General features: G+C 47.8%; 1 protein-coding gene across 1 annotated transcript in view; it reads left to right on the forward strand.

The window, feature by feature from the left end:
- CSMD2 (CUB and Sushi multiple domains 2) overlaps positions 1-22,912 on the forward strand; it is a gene marked incomplete at both ends in the record, with an annotated part of 547,554 nt that overhangs the window by 379,742 nt on the left and 144,900 nt on the right. Inside the window, 6 exons of the mRNA XM_080921920.1 lie at positions 889-1,076; positions 1,702-1,890; positions 2,074-2,190; positions 8,319-8,534; positions 9,716-9,904; positions 15,051-15,220. Coding sequence (XP_080778046.1) covers positions 889-1,076; positions 1,702-1,890; positions 2,074-2,190; positions 8,319-8,534; positions 9,716-9,904; positions 15,051-15,220 — 1,069 coding nt within the window. The remainder of the gene's footprint in view (positions 1-888; positions 1,077-1,701; positions 1,891-2,073; positions 2,191-8,318; positions 8,535-9,715; positions 9,905-15,050; positions 15,221-22,912) is intronic.

Consider the following 22,912-nt stretch of genomic DNA (forward strand, 5'->3'; position numbering starts at 1 on the left):
ATGCCTCCACTCTGACAAAGTTGGGGGGAGGAGTTTAGCACCCTAAGATATCAGCAGGGTAGAGGACATTGAGGATGACGGCCTTACTGGCTTTGCACTTGAGTTTGATGGATGTATTGGGAGTCTATGGCTGGGGATGGGAAGACAAGTGAGTAATCACCTTGGACCCCAGAGCCCTTTCCTTTACTCTCCCCTTAAAGAGAAATGGCACATAAAAACCATCAGACACCATCAAGTTTAGACAGAACCCACAAATTCTCAGCATGGAAGGGAGTGCTCCCCAACCTCTGTCCTAATCCTGTTCAAGTGCTCCCTCCATTCCTGGGCTCTACTTAAGACCCTTGGGAAAGTAGCCTCCCAAGTATGAACCCAGACCTTCTCCAGATGGAGCATCAATGGCATGAAATTCATGGTCTCCAATTGTCCTATGAAGACTGGCATAGGAAACACACGGTACCCCATGGGCCACTTGCCCATATGTGACTCTGCTGCACAATCTTTATTGCTTTTAAACATCTTTTTTATAGATGTAAAAGTTGGTCTTAGTTCTCTAAGCCAAAGGCTGGATCTGGTGATGGGGTTTTGGTGGATGAACCCCCAGTCTAGAAAACTCTGAGTCCCATGAAGCCTTTGCCTCTGCATCTTAAGATGCATGCTGGCCCATCCATCTTGAGGTTCTAGAAAGGACTACAGGTGAACTTCCTAGGGTGGAGGGGAGAGTCGAGTTAAATACAATAGAGAAAGTCCTTTCATGTGATTAGTAAAGGTATGCAAATTATATTGAAATATTCTGTCTGCTGAAATCTGATTACCTGAAGCCTCGGGTGAGGCAGGGCAAATGATGTGCTTTGGGTCTCTTAAAACATCTCTATTTGCATCCTTTGGTAGGTTTAAAACTGAGGTCAACTATGACACCCTAGAAGTGCGAGATGGACGGACATACTCAGCACCCTTGATTGGCGTTTACCATGGGACCCAAGTACCCCAGTTCCTCATCAGTACCAGCAACTACCTCTACCTCCTCTTCTCTACTGACAAGAGTCACTCGGACATCGGCTTCCAGCTACGCTATGAGAGTGAGTCTCAGCGGGTGGCACAAAGGGGCACACAACCAGACTGACTGGGTTTGGGGAAGGACTCCTGACTGTGCTCCACCATGGGCCCAGCCCTACCCACTCTAGAGCATCGTTCTCAGCCTCTCTCTCAGGTCATGGAATGTGAGTTGCTCATGACCTTCGGGCCAGGTCCCGTGTGCACACCTCACAGCTTCCTCTGTTTATGATAAGCTGCTGCCAGACCCTGCATTGTGGGGTCAAGGGTTTGAGCATGAACTTGAAGTCAGTTGGCATCTCCTGCGTTCTCTCATCATCTCCATTTGCCTCCCCTTGATTTAGAAGATTAACCTCATGTCAGTACTTTCCAGACCAAATTAGGAGTGTCCCGCGTATGGCTTAAGAGCATTGTGAGAACAGTCATTTGCTGACTCATGCTTTGTCACTAAGCCTTGATATAACCCAGAGTGAGCATTCAGTAGACCTGGGCTGAATATGTGAACCTGCTTGAGAGCTGGGCCTTTGGTAGCTGGCAAGTTCTGCCTCTGTAGACCAAGGCTCTGCCCTCCTTCTCTTTATAAGCTAGATGGGGTCCCTCCTTGATGATATTACATGCTGTCTGTTCCCAGCCTTGGCCTCTCTTTTCCAGCTATTACACTGCAGTCAGACCACTGTCTGGACCCAGGCATCCCCGTCAACGGGCAACGTCATGGGAATGACTTCTATGTGGGTGCTCTGGTGACCTTCAGCTGTGACTCTGGCTACACTTTAAGCGATGGGGAGCCCCTGGAGTGTGAGCCAAATTTCCAGTGGAGTCGTGCCCTCCCCAGCTGTGAAGGTAAGGCACACCAGCAGGAGGCGACAAAGAGCAAGCTCTTTTCCTGCTCTGACAAACCAAGAGCCTCATTCACTGACCCCTCCCCCCAACACTCATCAGTAAGGTTGGAGGTTTGGGGGTCCATGAAGGATAGTTGGGGGAGCTCTCTGAGACATTCTGACTTTGCCCACTTCACTCCTACAGCTCTCTGTGGTGGCTTCATTCAAGGCTCCAGTGGCACCATCTTGTCACCAGGGTTCCCTGACTTCTACCCCAACAACTTGAACTGCACCTGGGTTATTGAGACATCCCATGGCAAGGGTGAGTGCTTCCGCCTGTGGCAGGTACTGACCTTGTGGCCAGGACTCCGGAGTCCCAGGTCAGAACAACTTAGATCTTACTACAGGGTGGCAGCTGAGCTTAGCTTGGTCTAGATTTTCTCCCCAATAAGAAAACTTGCGGGATCTGCACACCTGTCGGGAAGCCATTCGCTAAATACTGTTGAGAATCTAACCCCTCAGGCTTTAGGAGGTCTAGCTAGTGGCCACCGACGAACTCCATTCAACATAATGCATCTCATAACGGGGCGGCACACCGGTGCCAGTACGGAGAGGGGAAGCTAACCCACAGATGGGTCTCTGCTGTCTCCCTTTTAGACGGCACAGAGATAAGAACCGAACTCAGGACTGTACGAATTCTCAACAAGCCCCTACGATGGGCTCTTGTAATGTTTTATTTTGAGATGGGAATTTGCAAAGTTAACCAGGCTGGTCTTGAACTCGTGTCCTAATAACAGGGATTACAGGCCAGGCTATTGTCAGCATTGATGAATCAGTTGTCTCAGCACCATCTCTCCAGTGTCTCTGAGGCAGCCCTGTCTCACACAGCTTTCTTCTTCCTGGGGTGGCTCACATTCATTTGCCTCCCCAGCCTCTGCTGTTCCCTCGGTTGTCAGGAAACAAATGAAATCTTTGGAAGTCCAAGTCCAAAGCAAGGGTGCTAGTTACAAGTTAGTTAGTAGTGCATACTTCTGACCGGTATTTGTCAGATGCCACCTACGTGGCAGACACTGGGCTAGTGATCAGCAGGAATCAGGCTGTTACAGCCTCTACCCCAGTGCTTGTGCCCACATCTCTCTGGAGGCGGCTCCTCCTCTCTGCGCTTTGGCAAGAATCCTAGCACCTAGGCTCACAGCTTTGGGTTTTCTACACTGGAAGAAGAAGCCGGGTATCGGAGTTTGAGAATCACTGATAATTGTGATGTGTGCCTTTAATAAAAATAAAAACAAACAAAACAAAACAAAAGCCTCTAATCTGGAAGAATGTAGCATGCAGAGGATTGGAGGATTTAAGGAGCTGAAGTAGATGAGTAACACCACCACCCCCCCCCCATACCCAGATGTCGGTATGGGCTGACAGTGTGCAGTGGGACATGGGTCCAGAAGTGGACATCCTTTCCTCAGCAGGGATATAGTACAGAAATAGATGCTTCTGTGTGCACGTCCCCATGTGCCCTGTGTGCACAGCCAAAATCAGACAGTAAGGCATAACCGAAGTATCATTTTAGAGCCATTGAAGAAGTCACACTAACAGAATTTTAAAACGGTGGGATGATCCCCAGGAGGAGAGTCTCTGCTTTGCAAGTGTGAGGACCTGAGTTCGATCCCCAGTACGTGTGTGAAATGCAGGACACATTGTCTGTCTTGCTGCTGTGACCCCAAAGTTGAGGAGGTAGAGAAAGGAGGACCTCTGGGCTATCCCTAGTTAGTCAGCCTAGCCAGTCAGGGAGTTTCAGGTTAAAGTGAGAAACCTTGTCTCCAAAACAAGCATGGACAACTATTGAGGAACAGCACCTAAAATTAATCCCTGGCCTCAGCATGCACACCCACACATGCACATCTACACACACACACACACACACACACACACACACACACACACCACAATGAGTTTAACCATCTTGAAAAGGAATATTTAAAACCCCATCCGTATCTCATTCACCAAGCCACATGAATAAAAGCAATAGAAAACTACAGATAGCCTTAGCCTCTGGTGGGATGTCCCTTTAACAGAGATAATCCATAAAAGCAAAGGCTGTTGGATTCAATTAAAATTTAAAAATTGATAAGGTTTGTATTAAAAAAAAAAGCCTCCATGAAAGTGCAAAGTCAATAGTAAATACGCAGAAAACTATCTGCGATGTATGTAATTGACTAAGCGCTGCCAACCTAATGTGTGAAGAGCTTTTAAATTCTGTAAGAAAACTCGGCCCGGCCCATCAGCCTGAAAAATGAGCAGAGCTATAAACTAACACTTCATAATTGAAATACAAATTGAAAACATCAGCCCCACCAATAATTAAAGACTTGCAATTTCAGCCAGTAATGAAACAGTTTCCCTTTCCCAGTCACGTCCCCATGTCTGAATACACAGTGTGGTGTAGACATGGTTGGACCTCCCTGTCTCACTCCTGACCGGTGTGGACAAGCCTGGGCTTCTCCCAGCGGTGGCCCAGGAATGGGAATCAGTGTGATCTCTGATCTCTGTAGCCAGCTATTTTACTTACTGTCATTTACCTGAATGCAAGTAGTAAAGCTGCCTGTTATCATGTGCCTGTCAGGGACATCTTTTTTTATTACATAAAACTCAAAGTCCCCAGGGCACTCTGTTTCAATAGCGTGGTGTCCAAAGGGAGGAGCACAGGGTATCTTTAGATTGCATGGAGTGGGATGGTGAGGGGAATTAGCAATGCCAGAGAGTATGGCTTTCTGGAGACCTCAATGCTAGTTTCTAGGAAAATGGGGTTCCCTCTTTGGGGTTCTTAACATCATTAATAAAAGAATTCTAAAGCAGACTGAAGCTTGAAGACAATTTTATTAAGTTTCAAGGAAAAGGCGACCAATAGGACAGGCGAGATGGAAACGGAGAGGAGATGGAAAAAAGGCTGTGTCTGTTAGCATGGCAGTCAGCAGCAGTGAGAAAGCCCAGACTGTCAGAGAACGTAGGTTTGGGACCACTGATCTGGGTTCACATGGCACAGTGTGCAGGCTCATGTGCCCAGGAAAAAGGAACACGTGATAAGACACAGAAAGAGACATATTATTAAGAAGGCACAAATACACTTTCAGGAATGGAAGTGAGGGCTAAGGAAAATTTCCCAGAAGCATCAGGCTACATTGGTCATAGCCCTTTATAACTCTTTACGACCCCCAATTCTCTCATTCTTGTCCCTCTTCCTGCTCTGAATGTTCTCTTCCATGGAGGCAGCCTCAAGGTGATGAGGGCCTTCCAGGCTCTCTCTGCATATAGGCTCCTTGTCACTTTAGTCTCTAGTACCCATCCCCCTGCCATACCAGGAATGGCCTCTCCTAACCTCCCAGGTGACATGGGGATCTGGAGCCCAGATCACCTGTTGAATCCCTGCTGGATTCCTGCTTTGTTCCAGGATGTCACCAGGAGCCTGACAGTGTGGCTCTTTTAAGTTGTACCTCACCCTGAGTACTATTTACCACCTGGGAAGGGAGTCTGCCATTGCCCTACCGTAGCTGAAGAAGACCAGGCTACCCAAGCTACTGTCATTCCACTAACAGACAAGTGACCCCTGCAATTTCTGCCCGTGCAGTAGCTCACAGTACCGTGTGCATCTGTCACACCAAATAGGATTCAAACTCCAACCAGTCCTTCTCTATTTCTGTGACAATATCTTTATTTTCTCACAATGGCCTCAAAAAGCCCCAAGCAATCATCACAGCTGGGAAACCCGAGGGTTTCAGCTGGGTTTGCTCATCCTTAGACTCACAGCCAAATGTTTACTCCCTGGGAGAGGCTGTGTTTGCACGATGGAAGAGCCGGGGCAAGCTGGTGTCTCAACAACTCGTTTCTGCTGGTTACTGTGTCTGACCCACATGCTTCTCTGCAACGCATGCTCACACCTGTTTGCCCAGGGGCCATATGGACCCTCACTGGTGAGTCCCTCTGATGCTTCCCATGTAGGCTCCCAGACAGAGTTGCTCACACCCCCACAGCCTACAGAGATTACCCACAGTTGCTGCGAATCTCTCCTTCACTGTGCCAGTCCTTTCTCAGCACAAGGCACGAAGCATCAGTCCAGTGCCTGGAAGGGACACAGGACCTGTATCCTTGTACATATTGGTACTTGGACGAATCCTGCTTACCTCGACGTGGAGTGTTTACAAACCACCGCCGAAGCCCCGCCTACTCCCCAACTCTCATTCAAACCCAGACATCTGAGGATCTCTAGCTCCTTTCCCATCTAAGGGGGATGCAGGGGCATGCAAACATTTTCAAATTCTCCAGCCTCTGGGGCTTGGATCCAACCACCATTTACCAAAAGTGCCGTCGGTGTCAGTGATGGCACAGAGGTGCACCACAGGTCAGTGGGACCTCTTCAGCATGCAGATTGTGGCCTGGTAGGTAATCAACAAGCTCCCAGGTGACAGCCATATTGTGGGTCCATAGCCCACACGCACACAGTTGCAAATAGACCCTGTCCTCATCACACAGCATGGTCCATGGATGTATTGGCTTGCACATATGCTTTCACAAAGACTCCCCGGAACAGCAGGATCAGGGCAAGCTGGAGAGAGGTCCTATCAATATCCTTCTGTTCCATCAGCTTCCTCCTCACCCTCCAGCCTGCCACCTACTCTCCTTCTCCTGCTACATCCTGGAGTGGCAGCACAGAATCGCCTGTGCAGTCAGGTGGCCCGGGTTCAGCTCGACTACTATGAGGGGGACCTTGGAAAAATGACCTCATCTCCTTGTGCCTTGTTTTCCCAGGGTACAAGACAGACATGGAACAGGTCACACCCACATCTTAGGGTAGCTGGCGGCAGCAGCTCTGTTTCTCCAGCCTCACTTCTAGCTGCTAAGGGCTGGCCTCGGGAGCAAGCAAGACAGCAAGAATGGTGGCAGCAGGGACTTAAAACTCGGGGAAGGGATGTTACCGCTGTTGCTTTGCTTCACACTGGTAGTCTTCCTCCCCAACCCTGACACTTGGTAGGTGCCAAGGACATGCGTCCTCATGGAAAGCGACACAGATACATTCCCGCTGCTGTCCAAGGGTGCTCACCTCCCTTGTTCCCACTCTCTGGTTTGCTCTGCTGCCTCCACCCCCTCCTGTGTCTCATGTAATTTCCTCAACTTCTCCTTCCCCGCCTCCGACACTGCAAACTCTCCTGGACCCACTAGTCCAAGCTCATGGCTTTAAGTGCCACCTTCCGCTGGTGACTCGGATCCACCTCTGAAGTCCCACCCGAGTCCTGAACTCCTGAATCTTCTTTCAGCGGCTCACTGGATGCTCGGATGCCACCCAGGCTGAGTTCTGCACCAGAGCCTCTGTTTTGCTCTCTGCTGCAGCTGCACACTTCCCAGTCACCCCTTCCATCCCTTTGCATCACACTGCTACCCACCCAGCTGCCTGGGATTCCTTATCCATGCTCGCTCTTACCGCTGATGCCAAGCCCCACCCTCAGCCCCTATCCCCATCTAATGCAAGCAGCCATCCTTGAAACTGAATTCTCTGCCTCCCCTGCTCCAACTCCATTCTCCTTCTGACCACCATTTTGCTATAACCAAAGTCTGACCTGGGCTGGGAGGGGCCAGCCATCTGTTGACTCCAGAGATCTGATGTCTGTCTATGCCAGATCTGTCCCCAGTTTCAGGTCCAGATGCTTCTCCCCAATACACCCAGATACCTTGCTGTTCATGAAGCCCTGAACAATAGGCTGGGCCTCTGCCAGGGACAATCTTCCTTGTCTTAACCTATTGAATGACTGTCTGACCTTCCGGGATTTGAGTCACTCTCTTCTTTGCAAGGGTGCCTCACGAGCCTCTCTTGCAGCTACATCTTTTATTAATTACTTATTTATATGTGCATACTTATGTGGGTGCATGTACGAACACTGGTATACATGCGTGTGGAAGCCAGAGGACAGTTGGGTGTTGTTCCTAGAGCCATCCATCTTGCTTTATTGAGACAGGATCCATCACTGAGCTGGGGTTCACAGACTAGGCTAAGCTGTCCAGCCAGCCAAGGAGCCTCGGGAATCAGCCTGTCTCTGCCTACTTAGCAACAAACACAGTCAACCACACTGTGCTTACACACATGGGTTCTGAAGATCAAGCCTAGGTTCTTCCTGCTCTAGACTGCTGTCTAGGTACCCATGGCAGCCCGGTCTCCAGTCTAGAATACATCCCTCTGACTGCAGTCATTTACTTAACACACTGGCCTTCCCCTCCTCCTCACCCTGGATCTCGCCCATGGTACAGACTCCACAGAGACACGGTGCATGGCTGTGAAGCAATGTAGTAGAGTATCTGCAGATGCCCCAGAACAAGGGTACTCACATCCCACATTCCCGCTCTCTGGTTCTCTTTGCTCATCTCGGGCCACCTGCCTACCCCAGCCTGTGCCTCTGCTCTCTGCAGGCGTGTTCTTCACCTTTCATACCTTCCATCTGGAGAGTGGCCACGACTACCTCCTTGTCACTGAGAACGGCAGCTTCTCCCAGCCCCTGAGGCAACTGACCGGCTCAAGACTGCCAGCGCCCATCAGTGCCGGGCTTTACGGCAACTTCACGGCTCAAGTCCGCTTTATCTCCGACTTCTCCATGTCCTACGAGGGATTCAACATCACCTTCTCAGGTAATCACTATGACCATCCCTGGGAAGGAGAGACCAGGGAGCATCTCTCTCTCTTCCTCCCTCTCTCCCTCCCTCCTTCCCTCTCTCCCTCCCTCTCTCTCATACAGCTTTTCAGTGATGGAGTGAATGACCTCAAGGCTGCAGCTGGAGATACTTAGCTTAGTAAGAAGGATGGACTTCCAGGAACCGTCTTAGCATGGGTCAGGAGGTTCATCCTCTGACTCAGGGTGCACTAGGCCTCCCAGATGGCTGAACTAGAGAAATTTCTAGAGTCCCTTTCTGCTCTCCCTGCTTCACATGTTCCCCGAGACTCACTCCTGTTTTACAACCCCAACAATTACAGAAAGAAAGATGAGAGTGTGTCTGTGATTCAGCATCCGCACCGACGCTAATCTCACAGTGATATATATTTGGCTCTGTATTTGGGGATCTCGAAAAGAAAGCTTTTTCTTGGCATTCGAGACCTTTACTCCTATTACCAGCTGTTCCTTCCATCCTCATCCTTAGGGAACCCAAGGTCTCCCGATCAGCAGGATAGAAGTACAGATGGACTCCTCCTTAGCACAGCTTTGTCTCCTGCTGCCCTCTTTACAGAAGTCCCTAGGCCACCAGCCTGGCCACTTCTGGCCAGTAGGACTTTATGAAGCACTGAGCATAGAGAGATAGGCACAACCACATTGTCACTAAAGACATCCCACATGTCGTTGGCTCATCACTGCCACCCACCCTCCCACTGTGCTTTTCATCGGTCGCAAAGCCAGCTTTGCCCAGAGGAAACTTTGAGAGAGACATTTGGAGTCCAGATCCTAGCGCCGGTTGCTGGAAGCAGAGTCACAGACTCTGACTCCCTGAAAATGGCTTATTGTGTGAAGCTGGTTAGTACCCGGGGAGACTCCAGAGCACCTGCCAGCCATGGGTTTCAGTTCAAATGGAACCTCAATATCGGGGCAGATGGAGGACTCTCGGAAGTCCTCCGTGGAGCACTTCTCCCAGACTCTGAGTCCCCGGAATGAGGCCTCCCAACATTTCTCTCGGCCTGAGCCCTCAGGATGGCTTCCCCCCCACTCTTGTTGGGGACTAGTACACTGTAATCTTGGGTTTTATCTCTGGTTCTTTTCCCTGGTGCTGGGACTGTCTGCAACTGTCTCTGCGCCTACAGTGTCCATTGTCTTCCTCTGCAGAGTATGACCTGGAGCCCTGTGAAGAGCCTGAGGTTCCAGCCTACAGCATCCGAAAGGGCTTGCAGTTTGGTGTGGGTGACACCCTGACATTTTCCTGCTTCCCCGGGTACCGTCTGGAGGGCACGGCCCGCATCACGTGCCTGGGGGGCAGACGGCGCCTGTGGAGCTCGCCTCTGCCAAGGTGTGTTGGTAGGTGGTCACGTGCTTTCCTTCTGCTTCCCCTATTGGGCGGGCCAAACTTAGATCGAGGCGGAGGGATGTACCCAACTGGGAGGCTCATGGGCCTGGGTTGAAGATCCATACAGTCACACTTACCTGCAAAGGGACCTTGGACATGTAGCCCAACTACCTCTGTAAAAAGAATTTGCTCTACGGCCTGACCTAGCCTTTGCCAAGCAGTTCTGGTAGGTTCTGGGGTACAGCTAACCTCAGTATGCTTGCCTCTAGCCATCAGAACAGGTCTTGACTTTCGAGAGATGCCTCTTGCGAAGCAATCAAAGCAATATGGCAGAGGGCCTAGTGGAGTAAGGATATATATATCCACATACAGCCTTTACTCAAAATGAGTCCCAATCGAGCTGAGTATGAGTGTCTGCTCTTGGAAAATCCCCAGAACAACCCTTCACCCGGGGAAGGGGAGGGGCAGGAGCTGGGATATACCTCAGTCCAGCCTCTAGCTCCGGAGATGCAAAAAAGTGAGCACCACAGAGAGATACTCCCCACCCCCCACCGCCCCGCTCAGTGGAACCCACCAGGAACAGGTAGATGTGTCTATACTGTGTAAGCACAGAAAGTGCCAGAGGGAGGCTGCTGCTTTGTGTTGGTGTGCAGGGGGGACTCCTCTAGTGAAGGGCCTTGGCAGAGATGGGGAGAAGCTGGACATGAGGAGGTAGAATGTACAGACCTCAGCCGTGAGACTTCTTGGTGTTTGAGGAACATGACTATCTGGGCACAGGTAGCAAAGGAAGTGGAGATAGAGGAAGACAGGGAGTGGGCGGGGCGTTGGCACCTGACTGACCTACTTTGTTTCCAGAGTCCAAGCTTGATCAGTGCTTTGGGCCCAGAATGGGTGGAAAGTAAGGTGACACCCCAGGATGTGGGGACAATTGCTACTGTGGCTGGAGGCTCTGTTTGCTCAGTGCCCTCAGTGTAGGTCCCAGGTGAAAAGGAGACGAATTAGTGAAACACTCCCTATGCTCTCAGGTAGCCACAGAGCTCACAAGGAACAGATCAGAGTAGCGAGCGTCCATTCAAACAGAGGCCAGCATCCCAAACGCCCATGAGGTGCTAGGGTTGTGGCTCAGCCATAGAGAGCTTGCATACAGGAGGTTCCCTAGTTCAATCATGAAGTAGAGAGGGAAAGGGAGAGAGAGAGAGAGGGAAAGGGAGAGAGAGAGAGAGAGAGAGAGAGAGAGAGAGAGAGAGAGAGAGAGACTGACTTTGACTGAGAGAGGAGAAGGAAGAAGAGAGGGAAAGAGGAGAAGACAGGGATGGGGGAGGGAAGAAGAAGAAAGAAGAAGGCTGGAGCAATAACTCAGCTAGTCAAATGTTGTCCGGCAAGCGTGAAGACCAGAGTTCAATCCCCACCACCCACATAAGAAAGCCAAGCATGGTGGCTGGCTCATGCTTGTAATCCCAGCCCTGGGAAGGCAGAATCAAGGGGATCTTAAGCTTAGTACCTTGTCAAGCTCAAGGTTTATTGGACCCTGTCTGGACAAACAAACTGGAGGAAAGGTTAAAAAAACAAACACATCGGTGAGGTCAGCCCTGCCCTGGACATCGCCATAGGGCCCAGGGCTCTGCAGAGGACAACTGCTCAGATTGTGAACCTGGACTGGGCCCTACTGAGCAGGTGGACAAAACAAGGTCTCAGGCCTCTGTTCTGCCAATTGCTAAACTGTTAGCACCACCAGACCCTTCTGCCTGGTTTCCTCATTGCTAAAATGGAGCTAGCCAAATCTGCCGGAGATCTGGATGAGGTGACACCATTTCCATAAGCCACAGGGGGCCACGTAATTGTGATTTTGCCAATAACAACTTTATTGTTTCATTTATGGATTGACAACATGTCATCAGTTTGCCAATAATCTTTTACAAATTCAGAAGGGGGGGGGGACATTCAGACAACAAAAGCTGCGACAGAACTCACCCTAGGGAAGGTCCAGTTCAGACCTGACCACCAGAAACTGCCCTCACAACTGGAAAACACCCCTCACAAGGGCCCTGGAGAGAGTGTACCTCTAGTGCGGCTTTCCAAGCCCCCAGATGCTCACCCTGCTAAAGCTCCTACCTCGCCTGTCTCATTACCAACTCATCCTTTAACTCATTATTCCAATTACTGTTTGTTCACGACACCACACAATATTTTCATTACTGCATTTGTCTTCTGTTTCACATGGTATTAATAATGCGCAGCGATCATAATCACCTCTAATTACAACCAGCCCTGCAGCAGAGACTACTGCCAGAGTTATGGCAGCCCTGCCCACCCGTGGGGGTGCTTCTACTTGCGACCCTCATTGTAAGGTGTCACTTAGATGATTTAGCCCACACTATGCCACTAGGAATGTTGCCAGCCACGGAGTACACAAAGAGCCCCGAGCTCTAAAACATGGTGTGACAGGGTGATCCAGCCCCTGACCTGCATTTGATGTGGAAGAGACAGCTTTGACCCTGGGAGGGGACCTCGGTCTGCAACAAGAGATGTGGTCCTGTCCTCGGAAGTCCCAAAGGAATGGAGAAGATCTCCCCCTCAACCTCAGGAGCCTCAAGCTGATAGATAAGATACAGTCCCTGCCCTTACTGAGACCTCGTCTGATAGGGGCTGCGGAAGTCACAGATGTCTGAATCAGCAGAGGCGCTTTCTTGGGCATGTGCCTGTTTGCTTCTCTGCCACTCTGGTTTGTTTCCATTTATGCCTGTGTTTGGCTTCCTGTGGCATCTGCTCATCTCCCCTGCCTCTTTGGAAACTATCCCAGAAGCAAGTGTCACACCCCTTCTTCCTCTTGTCCCTTCTCTTATACCTAGAACCAAGGCTCTGGCAGGGAGTCAGGACCTTGTCTTTGGACAGAGAGGCTGGCCACCTAGGAGACAAGCTGTTCTGTGTCCTTTCTTACATGTGTTCTGGGTGTATGGGAGAGATGGGAGGGTCTTGCTGGGCCAGAGATTGGACAGAACGCTGGAAAGCAGGAAGCCGGATGTCAGAAGGCAGTCTAAACTTCTGCTAGAGGCCATGTTTGAGGAAACTGGGTGTCATGAGCTAGGTAAGGAGCAAGGGGCTTTAGAAAGAGTCAAGGCATTGTGAGCCTGAATAGTGGGACATTCCCATAAGAACCCTGCTGGTCTCAGAGCAGATGGGATGCCCAGTGGGGGCAGATAAGCTGGAATCTAGAGGAAGAGCCACACTGAGTGATGGTCTACTGCGTCTGTGCTAGCCTGTTTCATACATCAAACCTTACACATTCTTTCTCTAGTCTCAGGGGGATATTCTTAAGGTCCAGATAAAGAGCGCCCAGCGAGCTGCTATAACGTCTCTGCCTCCAAAGTCTGTCTGCCCCACGGCACCTCATGCCCCTGCCTCAATGGAGGGGAAAGAGTGTGACGTCCAGAAGCAGCAGGCGCTGCTTCAGATAGGCTGTGTGAAACTGTGTGTCCTTCAGCAACCCTCCAAGGGCACCCAGGGATTGTGCAGTCTAGGAACATGCTTTTGGAGATCGTCAGCAGCTGCTACCCCAGCGTGTCCACCCACCTTGTCCCTTCCATTTTTATATCCCGGTTTGGCGCCTTTATCTGATACTTGCTCATTGCGCTCACTGGCTGTTTCAAGCGCGCAAGGGGAAAACAAGCAAGGTCCTATGCAAAGTCTTGGGAAAGTAAGGCAGAGAACGGAATAGGGGCCAGGGTACAGGGCCCGCTGATAATTAGAAACTTAGTGGTGCTTAGTGGTGACCATGTCCACCCTCAAAGAACTAAGACCAGCTTTGGGGACAAGCATATGGCGAAAGCCATGATGATACAGTTCTATGTGCCCTGTGGTGTCATCTAACACACTCCCAGCTTAGGGTAACTAGAGCTGGCTAGTGGCCTCTTAGTGGACTTGAAGGTCCTTCCAGCCAAGAGTAAGGGCACAGAGAAGCAGCAGGGGAAAGTAGATGTGCCACCAACCACCGCGGAGACATGCTCCAAGCCTCCCTCCCATCTGTCCAGACAAGTAATGAACCTGCCATCTGGACTTCTGTTTCCACCCTTCTGGAACCTGACTATTTTTAGCCCTGCGCCTCTTCTGGGATCCGAGTATGGCCACATTCCTCCATTCATCCGTTTATTAGATAAATATTTATTTTACAGATGTGGGCCTTGGAAATGTACAGCTTCTTCAAGCATGGTCCCGGTCCGCACGTAGCTCAGAGTATAGGAGGTGAATGCAAATGAAGGCAAGCGTGGAGCAATGTGGCAGGTGCCTAGACACAAGAGAGTTAGAGGGAGCCTCACAAACAGCAATCCGAGAGAGCCCACTGAAGGGTGGGACCCCAGCTATGCCCTGCCACCAGACCTGAGTTAGCCAAGCACGGCCCACACGCAGAAGAGGCAGAATTGTGACGGTCCCCCAAGGAATCATAAGACAGGGAGGAGATGGAAGTACTAATAAAGGGTGATGCCCACTATAAATACAGGCCTGGGAAGAGTGGGAAAGACTGTGTTTCTGCAGGATAGGAAACTGGGTTTCCAAGGCAAGATGGTTTTCTTAGCTGGCCAAAGAGCTTCAGGTCCCAAGGAGGTGGCATTCCCAGCCCTTCCTCTTGCTGGATTAACACTAGGTGCAAGCAGCTAAGTACAAGTTTTTATGTCTAAACTAGGGAAGAAGGCTCCCACTTGCCTCAATGGTCTGGCATTTGTGACTCTGGGCCTAGATCCTGGTAAAGTGGTTGTAGTGTTTTGCTTAGAAGGGTTAGTGATTATTATTCAGTCTCATTACCTGATAGTTCCTGTCTTTGAATACTAAAAGTTCTCCTCTTTCTAGGTTTGGCTGTCTCATTCTCTAGTATCCTTCTGTTGCTATGATACCAACAGATGTAAGGGACCAGTGCTTTATAAGCTAGCACAGTGAAAGAAGAGGGCATCAGTGATGTGTTATTTCTACAGAGAAGAGGCAAGCAAAGAAAGATGAAGAAAGGAGACAGAACTATAGGCAGGCTAGTGCTGGTAAAATTTGGTAGGCTGTCCTGGAGAGTGTGGGCAGGCAGACAACCTCGCCGTCCCTGTGAGGTTATGCAGAGCTTCAAGTGGCTTTCTGTGTGCGTGGGTTAATCTTTGGCTATTATAATTGTCATTCCAGCGGAGTGTGGGAACTCGGTCACGGGCACTCAGGGCACTTTGCTGTCCCCCAACTTTCCTGTGAACTACAATAACAATCACGAATGCATCTACTCCATCCAGACCCAGCCAGGGAAGGGGATCCAGCTTAAAGCCAAGGCATTTGAACTCGCTGAAGGAGACCTCCTCAAGGTAATGGCAATTGATTTCTTACAGTGTGTAGGTAACCATGTGCAAAGGGTGATCACTTGCCCATCTATCCCTGTATGAGTGGCCCAAACTCCCCCCTCCCCACCCCTGAGTCCTGATGGGTATTCTCACCAGGGAGACAATGAAGACCAAAGGGGAGGGAGTGTGTAGTGTTAGTGCCTTCTTAGGAACCGTCTGCCCTTGCAGATGTATGAGTGGACTGATCAAATGATGGGGAGATGATGGCTCAGTCAGCTAAGTGCCTGCTGTGTAAGTATAAGGAATTTGGATCCTCCCACCAGTGTGAAAACCCACCATTCTGGGGCACAGCTGTGTTCTGGCCAACCAATCTAGCTAATCAGGAAGCTCCAGGTTCAGTGAGAGACCCTGCTTCCAAACAATAAGTGGAACAGCTACAGTGGAAGACATCTGCATCAACCCCACCCCACACATTCAATACACAAGCACATGCCCACATACACAGACACAGAAAACATATACTTACAGATATACTATGCCCCATGCTCGCTCGAGCACGCACTCACACACACACACACACACACATACACACACACACACAAAACTGTATTTAACGTGTACTATACATATACATACACATTTTTTAAAAAGCGATGAAGTCAATTGAAGGAGTAAATAAATAAGTTGTTTTGTGGATCATGACCTTAAATCTGAACAATTAAGAGCTCACAGGACGTGTATGCATGCACATGGCATATATATGTACATGTACTTATTTGTATAGTGTATTGTGAGTACATTTGTGTATATTATGTGTGTACATGTTTGGGAGGTGTAGTGTATATAAGGGTATAGATGTGTGCATAGTACATGTGTATACATGTTTGGGGTGGGTAGGTATATGTGTGAGTACATGATGCATATGTGCACACACTTCTTATGTACATTTCCACATGTCTGTGAATCTATGTCTGGCCTGGTACATTGGTTTCACTTGCATCTGCACCACGTCAGTGTGCTTTGTGCACACATGTTTAAATATGCTTCAAGCATACGGTAGCATCACTGTGACAATGGCCTCTGTGTGTCAATAGGCTGAAACAGCGAGCTCATTAGGGTAAGAAATGGCAAGGCTCAAATGATAGAGGGAGTTATTAAGAGCCTGAGAGACATCTGTCTTGGATTTCTTTGTGTGTGCTTAAGTGTCTGTCGCTGATAATGTGTAGGGTATTGGCGTGTGGGTAATAAACATTTGAACTTGGAGGATGTACTAAAGAATTGCAATAATAAAAAGGATTATATGGAAAGCATCACCCAGATTTAGTCAGTTTCTTCCTAAGCCAAGGAACTTTACTAGCTTATCCTAATACGATTTCATTCTCAGCAGCCAGAGAAATACCAACATGAGGAACATTCAGAACAGCCAAAGGCCATTGCTCTGGGAAGTAGAAAGAGGAGCCATTAAATGACTGTCATGTTTATGGACAGTTGGTACACTGACCCATCCCTGGAGCCTATTCTCTCTCTCTCTCTCTCTCTCTCTCTCTCTCTCTGTGTGTGTGTGTGTGTGTGTGTGTGTATGTGACAATAACCTAGTAGACATTGAGGCATGTTGGTGGCTTTTAATTCTCAATAAACAACACACACACCTGAAATTATTAAACCCTCTACAGCAGCAGTTCTGTACCTGGGGGGGTCACATATCAGATATCTTATATATCAGATAATTTACAATTTATAGCAAAAGTACAGTTATGAAACAGCAACATCGATAATTTTATGATTTTGAGTCAGCACAACATAAGGAACTGTATTAAAGGGTCAAAGCATCGAGATGGTTGAGAACCACTGCTCTAGAGCAAGCTTCTGGAAACAGGAAGGCAAGAGGATTGGGACAACATTGTTTGTCCTTTCCTGTCCTAGCTCTTCCCCCCACCCCCAGGACTCTTTAACCTCTCAGAAAAAACTTGGGACATCAAGGAGTTGCCCTCAGCAATCTCTGCCCCTTGCCTTGGTGCAGCTGTCTCACCTTCCACACTGCTCATATACTCCTTTCCTGTGCCTGCAACATTGACTGATGCAACCCTGAACAAACATTGGAATCTGTCACTTTCTCCACGCTTTATGTGTTTCCCAAGATAGTATTTTACACACTTAACTGATCTTCCAAACCTGTGAGCTTATATTTCTGACCTGGCATTTTCTCCTGCATATATAACTTCTGACCTAGTTATTACCCTAAAAGTTAAAATTTCTCTGAAGTTTGGATTAGACCACCACCCATCCTGCTTTGCTTTCTATTGCCACCTCACTCTTTTTGATATGGTCCCTGAAGTTGACCTTCCTGCCACCCTGATATAAATGAAATAGGAAGGTCCTTAAAGTAAGCTGGGGCAGAAAGACAACTCCCAGCTCAAGATAACAAAGGAAACACATAAGCATAATTACAGGCCTAGCATAATTACAGACCTACACAAGTTCCCATGAGACTAGCTAAAGGCAAGTGAAGAGAGGTGGTCTCAGCCCTGAAAATCTGGCGAGGGCGTCTTTCAAATACAACTTAAAATAGTATTTTAATTGATTAAATGTATAGGCTTATCTGGTCCTCAGTTCTGCAGGCTGGAAGCCCAGGAGAATGGTACTGCATCTGAAGAGGGTTTCCTGGCTTCACTGAGACATCTTCTCTGTGACCTGGCAAAGGTTATTCCCTGGTGACTCCCAACTTGTGAATTAAGTGTCACAGATAGCAGGGGAGGGCTGGAGAGATGGCACAGTGTTTCACATGCTTCCATACAAGCACCCATGCAAAAAGCCAAGCACAGAGGCACGGGCTTGCTAAACTAGCACAGGTGGAGTGGAGGCAAAAGGGTCCTGGGCCTGATGGGAGCCATCAGTGAGCTCCATGAACCAAAGAGAAATACAGAAAGCAAGGCGTATGGCTCTTAAGGAATGATACCCAAGGCCTGCACACACATGCACACCCATATGCACCCACACACTTACCACACACACACACACACACACACACACACACACACATTTTTAAAAAAAACTAAAGGAACATCCATGCACTGAGGAGGATAAAGCCATCGCTGGGGACAAGATCTCAGTCTTCCTCAGTCTTCAGCATGAGTACTAGGTTTGAGTGAGAACAGAGCCCCAATTCTATCCTTGTATGACATCTTGCCGTTCTCTGGCTTTCGTTGACACTCCAGAGAAAGATGATTAAGAGTTTTCAGGCTCAGTAGAGAAGGGGATGCGAACATCCCCAACACTCCACCACTGGACGTGCTTCTGTGTGCTGGGGCCTCTTTGGCTCAGCTCCTGTGTCCCCCTTAACACCTAGGGGGTGTTTTATGTTCTCCCACTTCCATTCTGCAGTGATGTGCCAACAGGAAATTAACCAAATATGTGTGAATATTCAGCAGATGTGAAGGGGACCTGTCTGAGGGATCAGAGCTAATTGCCCCTCAGTTTGCCACAAAGAACAGTAACATACTCTAAAAGCTCCTAATTGGTATTCTTCACAGGAGTTGAGAGAATATTGTATTTATGGCACAAAATAGGCAATAATGAAAACAGAGTTTTCTCAGATGAGGAAAGATTGCATGGAGATGAAAAACATGATCATCCAATTAAAACACCGAATGAAGACAATGAAGGGGGGTGGTAACACTGAAAAAATGAAATCAGCTCATTACAAGACGCTCTTGAGAACATCTCCATGTCTCAAAGGGAAATGACGAAGAGGATTCTTTTGTATTAATAAAATTTTCACTCAATCTACAATAAAATTTGATGTGCCAAATAATATGACTACTAGAAATGTGTGTGTGTGTATATATGTATGTATGTATGTATGTATGTATGTATGTATGTACATATTAAAGTCACTGCAGGAGTTTCCATGAAAAAAATTAATATACTTCTGTGAGTATCTGGCATATCATCCACTTGGAAGGTAAATAAGGGCTTAGTGGCTTGAATAACATGACAGAATCAACACAAAGAGAGACAAAGAAAGGGAGATTTACTTTCTTGTTTTGGAGCATCTCCAGGTGTAGCCCCCAAACTCTACATTCTTTTGTCTCACCCTCCCATATGCTGGGATGTCAGGTGACATATCCAGTCCAAAAAAAGATGGTTTCTAAAGAAGAGCAAGAACTGGGCATGGTGGTTCAAGTTTATAACCCCAGTTCCTGGGAACTGAGCAGGAAGAATGTCATGAATTCAAGAACAGCCTCAGCTAGCCAGTGATTCCATCTCAATCAAGCAATGAAGCAATCCAATCTAATCAATCAATCAATACAATTGATCAATCCAATCAATCGATAAAATAGAATTAAAAAATCACTAGGGAAAAAAAAAACTACTGGCAATAGCATTATCAGCAAAATCAACTCTTCTTTTTAAAAGTGACTAATAAGATTAACCTGGCAGGACTGATCAGAAAAGGAAGTAGGGGTATATAATACAAGAGGGTAAGAGATATAAATATAGATGTGGTCTGGATTATGGTGATAAGGAAATAGGAACAGCTGTGAGCCAAGAAATCAGAAAGCAAAAGAAATGGAAACAGGTGTTTGGTAGATTAGCAAATGCTAATGTGTAGGGCTGAGGGGATGGCTCGGCAGCCAAGAGTCCCTGCTGATCTTCCAGAGGACTGAAGCTGAGCTCCAAGCACACATGACTTACAGCTCATAACTGCTTATACCTTCAGCCCCAAAACATCCAACACCCCTGCTGGCCCTTGCTGGCACTGCACTCACATGCACATACCCACACTAAAATACACATGCATGGCCACACATCAGAATATTCTTTAAAGTACGAATATTGGAAAGTAAAAACTGTTGGGTGGTGGTGCATGCCTCGGGAGGCAGAGACAGGCAGATCTCTGTGAGTTTGAGGCCAGCCTGGTCTACATAGCTAGTTTGGGCCAGCCTGGTCTACAGAGAGAAACACTGCAAAATACTATGGAGGAGGAAGAGGAGGAGGAGGAAGAAGAGGAGGAAGTGAAGGAAGGGGAGGAGGAGAAAAAGAAAGGAAGGAAGGAAGGAAAAACCCAAATAAACCATAAACTATTTTTAACAATTTGAAGCTCCTTATATTTTCTTCCCTAAGCTCCAGGCCAGGCCTGGTGTACAGGCCGAATCCCTACAGTAATCAAGATGCTCCAGAAAAAAAGAAAAGTAAAGACGGAGCTCGAGATATAATGGGAAAGGAGAAAGCACAGGTGCTGCAGAGGGGAGGGGCAGTGGGAAGGAGGGTCACGTGGTGCAGAGCTCTACTTGGAGAGAGGATTAGGCTTTGGGAATCTATCCCACAAAGGGATGGGTAGAATCCATGTAACACATTGCATATTTCACAATCACATAATAAGGAAGGATCAGCAGTGCTGGAGAGACTGCTCATTTGGGAAAGTGCCTGACACAAAAGCATGAGGACCTGAGTTCAGATCCCCAGGGCCCACGTAAAAGCCAGACTCTGTCACACTGGTGCGTGTGTGCAGTGATGTGCAGTGACCGGGGAGACGCTAGCCAAGTTGGTGAACTCTGGCACAGTGAGAATCTCAGTCTGAAAGAAAGAGGGTAGGAAGGAAAGGAAAGAGGAAAGGAAAGAAAGTAGAAGGTAGAGCTGGGTGTGGTGGCGCACACCTTTTATCCCAGCATTCAAGAGGTGACAGCCTAGTCTACATAGTAAGACTATGTCTCAAAGGAAAGAAAAGGAAACAAAAGAGGTTTAAAGAAGACAACAGAGAGAGAGAGAGAGAGAGGCAGACACAGAAGGAGAGCAGTAGTTGAGGTGATGGATATGTTGATTAGCTTCATTTTATTTTTTACCTTTTATTTATAAACCATAACTTCGCTCCATATTGCACATGGATATAGCTTGTCAATTTATAGTGTAAAAGCTAAAAATTAAAGAACAAAAGCCCAGGCATGGCCCTATTAGGCCATGTCTTATTTATGATCATTGATCTGAAACCCCCTAGACAACATCAGATTGAATCCAGCCAGCATAGCAATGCAAAGATAACAAAGCAAGCAGGGTGCCAGACTGTGAAGCCCGTCAGCCCAGTAGAAAATAACCCGATGGTATTGTTTAGATTCCCTGCATGAGACTGCCATTGTCTGGGTCTAAAATCTGCAAACATTGAGACTTTCTTGTGCTTCGGTTTAAAATCCTAGGAATAGGTTAGAAAAAGAAGGGGGGGAGGGAAAGGAGGGAGGGAGGAAAGAAGAGAGGGAGGATTCTCTTAATAAATCCCAAAACATTCTTAAATGAAAGTCAGTCCCCAGTCAGAATAGTCTTAAAATATTCTAAAAGCACAAACAGGGACTTGAACCTTCTCAACAGGACAGTGGGAAGGCCCTTCTAAACACCGCAATAAATGTTAGGTGTAACGGGCAGTTTACCTGCAGGTTTCCAGGCAACTGAGAGACAAGACCATGATACTACCAACCGGTCTCAGCATTACGCTGCTGATCCAAGCCATTACAGTGAGACCCAGACACAACAAAGGAAGCCATAAAAATTAGAAAGGAGAGTAGAAAATTGTCTCGTTTATTTAGAAGACACAAACGATTCAAACTAATAAGCTATCAGGACCAGTAAGACAATTTCAACAAAGCAGCTGGTGTTTCTGTAACCAATTAAAACATGTAATCAGGAAAATAAAATGCTCATTTGTGACTGAGGCAAAAACTGGAAACCGTCTAGAGGTTTGTCCTGCAACACGTGGATAATCTTTACAAGAGAATCATAAAACTTGATTTAAAATAAAAACAAAAGGGCAGAACTGTAATAAATTGGGGAAATGCCATGAGCAGAGGCTATGAACTAGAAGTCACAGGAAGGAGGTAGAATCGTTGGCGAGCACATCCACTATCACCCCTGCTCAGTCTGGGTGCTGAACTGGGAAAATTAAATGAAAATGTGATGCTGTTCCGCATCCATCAAACTGGAAAAGAACCTAGCGCCTGGGAACGCTGGGTGTTCGCAATGATGTAGAGCCAGGGAGACTGCTGTACAAAGCTAGTGTGAGGTTGGGCCGCCTCCCTCTTTGGAGAACAGTCTGGTGAGGCCCGGCCTGATGGAAGACAGGGACTGCCCTGAAGCCAGCTCCCCTGTGCTGGAGGAACTGAAGTTCATATCTGCTAGCAGACATGCAGGAATGTCCACAGAAATTCTGCTCACATGTGTTAGTTGGTGCAGAAAGTTTTGCACATAGGGAAGTGAGCCAGATGCACATAGACTGTCTTGGGTTTCTCAGGAGGATGTTTGTACCTCCTCCTCTATATACTGATACTGGCCCTTCAAATGGCAGCCTGCTGGAAATGTATATGTATATGCATATTATGTGTATAATATATGTATATTAATATACACACGTGTATTTTAAAGATTTACTTAGTGGGTCTACTAGCCTGTTGGATATGTAAATATATAATTTTTTAAGATTTATTTCTCAATAACAGAGGAAAATATAAAGCCACCCATGAATAAGTAGAAAATCGTTCTACGATGCACTGACAATGTGGTAAGATGGGGCCATGTGCTGGAAGATTGAATGTTATATCGGGGTCTAATTTTCTCAGATCAGCCTACATCATATAACACAATCTGAATGACACAGATTTTTTCTTTGAAGGGGTATTGTTTTCTTTTTAATTTAGAAAGCTCTTCAGTGTACCAAGGAGAATAAATATGAAA

Source organism: Micromys minutus (genome assembly GCF_963924665.1).
Source record: "Micromys minutus genome assembly, chromosome: 9".
NCBI classification, from domain to species: Eukaryota; Metazoa; Chordata; class Mammalia; order Rodentia; family Muridae; genus Micromys; species Micromys minutus.